The 8,524-nt window shown below is 32.9% G+C and overlaps 2 protein-coding genes and 1 pseudogene across 3 annotated transcripts; all 3 read left to right on the top strand.

Annotated features, from left to right (window-relative positions):
* Positions 1–1,305: 1,305 nt before the first annotated feature.
* On the top strand, positions 1,306–3,133 carry LOC111296104 (uncharacterized). The gene is made up of 2 exons (XM_089769083.1): positions 1,306–2,392; positions 2,872–3,133. The coding sequence occupies exons 1-2, from the start codon at positions 1,645–1,647 to the stop codon at positions 2,991–2,993; spliced, it is 870 nt and encodes a 289-aa protein (XP_089625209.1). The 5' UTR covers positions 1,306–1,644; the 3' UTR covers positions 2,994–3,133.
* On the top strand, positions 3,016–6,444 carry LOC111297431 (tubulin alpha chain-like; annotated as a pseudogene). The gene is made up of 7 exons (XR_016326317.1): positions 3,016–3,406; positions 3,590–3,659; positions 3,805–3,900; positions 4,608–4,822; positions 4,913–5,111; positions 5,215–5,739; positions 5,888–6,444. The product of XR_016326317.1 is annotated as a tubulin alpha chain-like (transcript).
* Positions 6,046–6,444, top strand: LOC111297429 (uncharacterized). Its single transcript, XM_089769084.1, has one exon. The coding sequence runs from the start codon at positions 6,046–6,048 to the stop codon at positions 6,202–6,204; it is 159 nt and encodes a 52-aa protein (XP_089625210.1). The 3' UTR covers positions 6,205–6,444.
* Positions 6,445–8,524: the final 2,080 nt, after the last annotated feature.

Here is an 8,524-nt window from a genome sequence, read left to right as displayed (position 1 = left end):
GTGTGAGTTTGTATAAAAGTTTTAAAATTTTTTAAAAAAATTTAAAATGAAAGTGTTTCAAAATGAATTAATTGTATGAAGAAATATTTTTATAAAGAAATTTTGAATATTAAAATTTGATAAGATTAGAAAATAACTATAATAAAGAAATAATGATATTAGATATAGAATAAACATGAAAAAAAAAATGCAATATATGTGTTATTATATTTGTAAAAAATGTTTAGATAATAATAATAAGATGAGAAATAAAAAATAAATTTTAAAAAGAATTTTTGTAGTTAGAGTTGAAAAAAAAGTTATATAAAAAATAAAATATAATAAAATAGTTTATTACTCGCACAATACATTAATTGTCTTTAATTATTTAAATGTGTGTAAACACATAAATTAATGTTCTTTAATTATTTATATATTCAAAATATATATAAAATACATATAATAATTAAGAGATCAAATCATTATAAAATTAAAATTTTTTATTAAATATTTAAAAAAATTTAAAAATATGAAAAATAATATTTGAAGAAGAATAAAATATTCAAAAGATATCATGTATATAATATATATTATATTAAAAATAAAGAATGCAATTAAATGTTAATCTAGATATCTGTTGATAAAAAATCTCATGCAAAGTAGTTGCATATATGTCTAATCTCTATTAGCACTCAATATTGAAAACAATAAGTTCTAGAGAAAGATGTAAATAAGCATTAAAATATAGTAGTAAAATATCTACATGCCAATCATTCTTTGTATAAGATTGGTGCATGTAAAACTATGACATAGTATCCTTGCCTATGATATCCACTTAATTCTTGCATGTAAATTTATCAATCACCATTTCCATTAGTATTATGAAACATAAAACCTATTTTAAAAATTGAAGTGATTATTGAAAAAGCAAATTTAATGTAGTTGCTTGTAAGTTAAAGTTAAGAAACACATCATCAACACTTATAAAAGAGAAAAATAAATGCTTTTGTAAATTTTAACTTTATACTTCACAAAATATGAAAAGGTGAACATAAATGTTTGAGAAAAAATACAAAAAAATATAATTGGTTTTAAGAGTTTTATTGAATTATTTATTTTAATGTTATATTTGATCTTAATTATTATTTTAATATAATTTAATATATGTCAATATTTTAATTCAATAAATTTTCAAAATTTTAAATGTTAAGTAACATTAAGATATATAGAAAAACTAATTTATTATTATATTTTTAATTTAAAATCCTTAATAATTATTTTTTATTATAACTTATCTTACTAGCATTGTTGCTTTTAAATTTAAACGTAAATTCTAATATTGATTTTAATCCTAATATCCCCTCTGATTATTTTCAATCTCAACAGATATAATTTCACTTTCTGTCCAAATTTAACCTAAATATCCAAGTTGGGATAGCCAAGATTTTGAATGATAGATCCTAAGTAGCCCTAAATTGGCTAGATCCGATTCCGGCTTTAGAAACAGGTAAATGGTTTAAATGGAGCGCATCAATTAGGCGTGGGTCCGAAATCGAGTTTGGACTTTTGACAGCAATTTATCATTTGAGCGCGGTGCGTGGGTGTCTCATCCGACAACGAAGCAGCTGAAGGAAGAAGAATTGGAGCTTTCGGTTTGTTTTTTTGATGACGATGATGATGATGATGAGGGGTTGGCGAAGCTCTTCTCTCTCTTCTTTTTCTTCTGCCTTTGATCATCTTCGACAATTGGGATCGGGTAACCCTAGATCTGCCACTTCTCTCTTTTATTCCCAAATCTCTTATTTCTCCACTACCCATTCCAAGAAGAAACCCAAGTATGTGTTTGATCAAATTGATGGTGCCTTGAACAAGTTTGATCAGATGCTACATATGCATCCACGTCCTTCTATTGTGGAATTTAATCAATTATTAGGGGCCATTGTTAGAATGAAGTATTATGAAACTGCGGTTACTCTGTTGAGAAAAATGGAATTACTGGGAATTTATCCTAATGTTTGTACTCTCAGCATTTTGATAAATTCTTTTTGTCGCTTGCATCGTGTGGATTTTGGGTTTTCGGTCTTGGGGAAGATGATGAAGTTGGGCATTGAATCAAATACTATAACACTTTCCACTTTGATCAATGGACTTTGCATTGGAGGTAAAGTAGCTCAAGCTGTGAGGTTGTTTGATGACATGGTTCGAGAAGGGTATCAGCCTAATTTAATCACTTATAGTATCATAGTAAATGGTCTTTGTAAAATAGGTGACACTACTCGGGCTATTCTATTGCTAAGCACTATGGAAGAAATAGGTTTTGCACCTGACATTGCAACATACAACACTGTCATCGACAGCCTTTGTAAGGACAAGCATGTAACCGAGGCTTTGAAGCTTTCCTCAGAAATGAGAGGTAAAGGCATTCCACCTAATGTTGTCACTTATAATTCCTTAATTCATGCTATGTGTAATTCATGTCAGTGGAAGGAGGTTACAAGATTATTGAATGAAATGATGGCGAACAACTGCAAACCTAATGTCATCACATATAGTATTGTGGTTGATGCCCTTTGTAAAGAGGGTAGGGTTTTAGAGGCTCAAAATATTTTTGAAAGAATGACTCAACAAGGTGTTGAGCCTAATATAGTTACTTATAATTCATTGCTTGATGGATATTGTTTGCAAGGTGAAATGGATGCGGCTAGAAAATTATTCAATTCAATAACTAACAAGGTTTGTGTACCTAATGAATTTACTTACAACATCATTATCAATGGATATTGTAAAGCTAAAAGGATTGATGAGGCAATGGAACTTTTTCATGAAATGACTCGAAATGGATTAATCCCTGGTGTTGTTACTTACGGCACTCTTATAGGTGGCATGTCAAAGGTTGGGAGACTTGCAGTTGCACAAGAACTTTTCAAAGAAATGAGTGCTTATGGTCTAGTTCCAAACGTGATCATTTACTCTATTTTGTTGGATGGATTATGCAAGCGTGGTCATATTCATGAGGCATTGGGACTTTTTCGTGTAATGCAGAATAGTGGATTGGAACCTAATATTGTCCACTATTCTATCTTAATTGATGGCTTGTGTCAAGTTGGGCAACTTAAAGTTGCAAGGAAATTATTTTGTGCACTCAAAGTCAAAGGGATACACCCTAATGGTTACACATATAGTATAATGATCAGACGACTTTGTAAAGAAGGGCTGCAGAATGAAGCATACGAACTGTTTAGTAAAATGGAATTGGATGGTTGCATGCCGGATAGTTGCTCTTATAATGTGATGATTACAGGATTTCTTCGAAACAATGACACATCAAGGGGAGTACAAATTCTTCATGAAATGGTTAACAAAGGATTTTCTGCAAATGCATCTGTAGCAGCCATGCTAGTGAATCTAATGTCTAGTGATTCAACGGGTGAATATATTCGTGCAGTAGTTCAGAAACTTTGAAGACTATCAAAGTTCTAATATGGAGTGATTTCTTCCCAGCCAATATTGGTGCAATAAATCCAAACAAGTTTTAGAATCTGTAGGGGTTGCTAATAAATATCTACGCAGTGAACTTCATATAGAAGGCAGCATTTTACTCCTTGATTAGGCATTAGGCAGCATGCAAGTATCCTATTAAATTCAGGAAGAGGGCTGATTTTGAATTTTTCAGCCTGCAGGTACTCTTTTTTCTTCATTTTTTCTCTTCTCTTTTTTTTTCCTTCTAGGGCATCTATAGGCATAGCAGTGTTGGGCTCTATTAATGGTTTACCATTCATTCTAGTTTTGATAACCTTGCAAAACATATAATATTCTCCTTTGCAGAACAAATGTCAATGCTCGTTCATCTTGCTTTACGGTCATATTGTCTTTTCCTGGTGGTGTTTCTTTGGAACTGGAAGCATTAGAAAGTTTTTTGTTGTAAGTTTTGTTTCATGGAAATGAGGTATTTGGTTTGAATTGAAGTGAATGGTATAGAATTTAAATAATTCTTTTTTATTAACATAAATTTCCATTTGACATGCATTTCCTATGCTCAGTTGGCGAAGTCCCCAGAGCTATCTACTGTGGTGATGCAGGATTTCTGTTAATCTTCAACTATTTGGGGAACTGGCATGGCTAGCTGCCTTGTCTGCTCTAACTGAGCATCTTACAGGGATAGGATCACATTGTTGAATTGTATGTACTGAAATTCAAAAAATTTCCCTGGATCTATTATGAATTGACATGATTCTAATATACTGCATCTCTGTTTTCCTTTTTCTCCTAATTATATAAATTTATGTAGTTATGTTATTGTTTTCCTCTCGATTTTTCCTCTACTTTATTGTTCCTAGTAAGGGACATTGAACAATTGATTAAACTTCTTGCCCTGCATTTTTCTCTTTTTGGTTGGTGTCATTTCTTTTGTGCTACTTGCCTTACTCTTTGCTTATCATACTCAGACGTATAGTACAACTTTAATAGCAACAAATGCATGCCAGAAACTACTTTTTTTTCTCAATATAAATTTCAGATCAAAGTGGACATAAACATAGAATAGGATTTATAAATGGATCACTGAATTATGGTTTTCCCTCTATCATTTCGTGATCTGAACCTATAAAATCATTTGTGTTTGCTTGCAGTGACACCACCTTAGGTGTTTGCCACGATGATTATAATACCTTCTTTAGTGAGACTGGGTCTGGCAAGCATGTGCCAAGAGCTATATTTGTTGATCTAGAGTCCACTGTCATTGATGAAGTTGGAGGACGGACTTATAGACAACTCTTTCACCCGGAGCAACTTATTTCTGGCAAGGAAGATGCTGCTAATAACTTTGCTAGAGGACATTATACAGGTACAAGCATCTTTTCTGCATTTCCAAAGTACTAGCAATTTTGTTAGATTTGATCACTGGCTTAAACTTCTTTGGTGTTGTATACTGCAGTTGGTTGGGCAATTGTGGATCTTTGCCTTGACCAAGTGAGAAAATTGGCTGATAACTGCGCTGGTTTCAAGGATCTTTTGAATTTAATGCCGTTGGCGGTGGAACCGGTTTTGGTTTGGGTTCGTTGCTTTTGGAGTACTTGTCTGTAGATTATGGAAAGAAGTCAAAACTTGGCTTCTCCATCTACCCTTCTCCTCAGGTAATTTCTTGAAGACTTCGAGGAAAAGTACAGGTTTCTTTTTCGCTATGCTTGAACTATTATGTGTGTGCAATTCACTGAACAATTATCCCCTATTGTGCAGGTTTCTACTGCTGTTGTGAAACCTTATAATAGCATGCTCTCAACTCATTCTCTCCTTGAACACAATGATGTTGCTGTGCTTCTTGACAATGAAGCTATATACGATATCTGTAGGAGATCCTTGGACATTGAAAGACCAGCTTATTGAAACTCGAACCGCTTGATATCCCAAATTATCTCTTCGTTGACCACTTCATCGAGGTTTGATGGTGCCATAAACATGGACATCGCAGAGTTTGGACATTGCCGAGTTTCAGACTAACCTTGTGCCGTATCCTTGTATCCATCCCATGCTCTCATCATATGCCCCAGTAATCTCAGCTACAAAGGCTTACCATGAGCAGCTATCAGTTCCTGAGATTACAAGTGCTGTTTTTGAACCATCAAGCATGATGGCAAAATGTGATCCAAGGCATGGGAAGTACATGGCATGCTATTTAATGTACTGTCGAGATGCTGAACCTAAGCATGTCAATGCTGCTGTTGCTACCATCAAAACTAAGCGGATTGTTCAGTTAGTATATTGGTTAGTAGACATCTCTTACATTTCATTTCCAAATAATTATGTATAAGCAATCTGATTATCATTATTACATAAGAGTTTGCCAAGGGGAAAACATTGATTTTGCCTTCAGTTTGTTATCTGAATGATTGTGATGCATCTTTTATTTCAGGTGCCCTACTGGCTTCAAGTGTGGTATCAACTATCAGCCACCCACTGTGGTACGAGGGAGTGATCTTGCTAAGGTACAACGTGCAGCATGCATGATCAGCCACCCACTCTGCATGATTGGCAGAGGTTTTCTCCTGAATTGACCACAAGTTTGATCTCATGTATGCCAAGAGAGCATTTGTTCACTGGTATGTAGGTGAAGGAATGGAGGAAAGTGAATTCTCAGAAGCCCGTGAAGATCTTGCTGCTCTCAAGAAAGACTATGAGGAAGTTGGGGTAGAAGGTGCTGAAGACGAAGAAGAACCAGAAGATTACTAGATCTATATTTCGTGAAAGCAGCAGCTAATGGTCCATCATGGTCTTCAACTCATTTCAGTTCATCAGCTATTCTTATTGTTGTAAATTTGTGCATGTGTACTTCATGTCTTGAATTTGTCTACCTTTGTATGTCTTTGCACTGAACGTGGGTTGGTTTAAGTGTAGTTGTGAGAACCTATAGTTTCTGTCCTATAAGATGTGGCCCCTTTCAATGTCTAATAAAGCTTCTGCTTTGTGCCATGATGTAATATAATGCAAGTCAAAATTTCCCAGAAAAATAACAGAAACAACTAGAAAGTAAAGATTTCCCAATTTTCTGTTTGGTAGGTGATTAAATATTTTGCTACAAACTGAGAGGTATGTAATTGGAAATAGAAGTTTTCCATTTAAGAAAAACAATATTTAAATATAAAACCAAATTATATGAAATTGCAAAACCCCCTGGAAATATTGCTAGCGGCGAATCCCCTTTTTCCTCATCAGATTGAAAAGCGCAAGACAGAAGATAATTACGAACAGTGTCTTTTGGGGCCAAAACATACGGTTTAGCATCAAGATCTAACCTGTACTTCAGGAACCAATTCGAATAATCTTAACCCACCTCAAAAATCTTAATTCAAAAAAAGAAAATCCGTTTGTAGCTACAATATGCAAATGGCCCCCAGACTCTCCCAAATACCGAACCCATGTCCTCTCTACTGTTGGCATTGGCGTTTGTTTCAAGCACTCATTGTATGGATCAAAATAAAAATGACCTTCTATAAGAAGAATTCCAGTGAATAGAACCATTGAATAAAACAGCATGATCAATTTTCATCTCGTGACTCCAAGCGAATTTGATTTTCGAAACACTCCAAGAATCGGTCTATGAAGAATATATGTCAATAAAGTGCATATAACATCGACTTCTTTCAGGATCATTTCTGAAAAATAGATCTTGCCATATGGAAATAATCTTATAATAAGGAGATTTGAATGGATCAATGGCCAAATTAACTCCAACATGATGAAAAACCTCCCTCTAGTACCAATGGTCACTCCACGCGTTATAGGAAAAGAAAACTTCTTGAACTTCTTGGTAATAGGGTTGTATAAGAAATAATTCTTGCTATTATTACTTTGAGAAACACAAAGAATCAAGCCATAGCAAGACTGAAGGATTCTAACATTTCGGACATGAATGAAATCAAAGAGAGGAAGTCGTTTCAACTCAGGATTTAGACGAAGGAACATGAACTTAGATGGTAGTTTTTTCTAAACGACATCGAGGAAAAGGGTTAAGCAAGTGGCTGTGGTTTGGAGGAAATGAGTATAGGAGAGGCCGAAATGAGGGCTGGAAATTAGAGACAGCCATGGTTTAGATACGATCTTAAATTTTATTAGACTTTTGATGGGTAGTCTGAGGAGGATATCTTTCAAAAGATCTTCACTATTAGCAACCATCTCTGCTGATGTGATGTTCAGCCTTGGTCGAGAGGATCGAGTCGTCATCATATCTAATTAGTAATGGTTTTCTTTTTCTTTGTTTAGGGTTTAGGTCTTGATACTTTGTAGCACCTTTTTTATATTGAAGATCGAGGAAATCAACCAGAGTTATCAAATTCGAATTGGTCCCATAATTTGGTTCGAGTCGTATTTTTAATTGAATTATTTTTGTAATTGATTTGAAAAAAATCGTTATTGACTCGTCATGTTTATGAAAAATCAATGATTTACCAAGTTTTAGATTAAATCCAATCAATAAAATATGATTTTTAAGGATAATTTTAAAATTATACTTAATTATAGATTCCATAATTATTTTGACTAAAAAAATTATTTTTCTTAAAATAAGTTAAAAACAGAAAATACATTATATAAAATAAAAAGTAAAAGAAATCTTGATAATCTTTATATCATTATTCTTTGGCCAAAAAAAAGTCTTTATAACCTTAGCTTTTTTTTTTGTAATTTTTAAATAATAATAAATATTTCTAATTATAATATCACAACTTTTTAGCTTATTCAAGTTTACAAAAATTTTATATAATTTATAATTTTAATGAAAATATTTTATTAACCTGAATGACCAATGGTTAAACTATTTGATTCAAGACCGAAGGGTTGAACATATCATTATCCAATTGTAACTCAAGACCAAAGATTCTTGTAACTATGAAAGAGTTTATAAAGATTCTGATCAAATTGGATTTAATTTGATTTTTCAAATAATGAATAATGTTATGAATTTTAAAATCCAATTTAATTTGAACCGACCTTTCATTGAAGTTGATCTGAATTGAATTTTATTTGTTTGCTTCGATTAATCAATTTTTTAAAT

This window comes from Durio zibethinus, chromosome 12, assembly GCF_047325235.1.
Source record: "Durio zibethinus cultivar Kanyao isolate XHJ-2024 chromosome 12, ASM4732523v1, whole genome shotgun sequence".
NCBI classification, from domain to species: Eukaryota; Viridiplantae; Streptophyta; class Magnoliopsida; order Malvales; family Malvaceae; genus Durio; species Durio zibethinus.
This window is presented reverse-complemented; position numbering and strand designations above follow the sequence as displayed.

Excerpts from the sequence above, each read along its gene's own strand:
- LOC111296104 (XM_089769083.1), top strand. The coding sequence starts at position 1,645 with ATGACGATGATGATGATGATGAGGGGTTGGCGAAGCTCTTCTCTCTCT. Across the intron at positions 2,393-2,871 it reads GCTTTCCTCAGAAATGAGAG|GTTGGGAGACTTGCAGTTGC; the intron begins GTAAAGGCATTC and ends GGCATGTCAAAG.
- LOC111297429 (XM_089769084.1), top strand. The coding sequence starts at position 6,046 with ATGTATGCCAAGAGAGCATTTGTTCACTGGTATGTAGGTGAAGGAATG.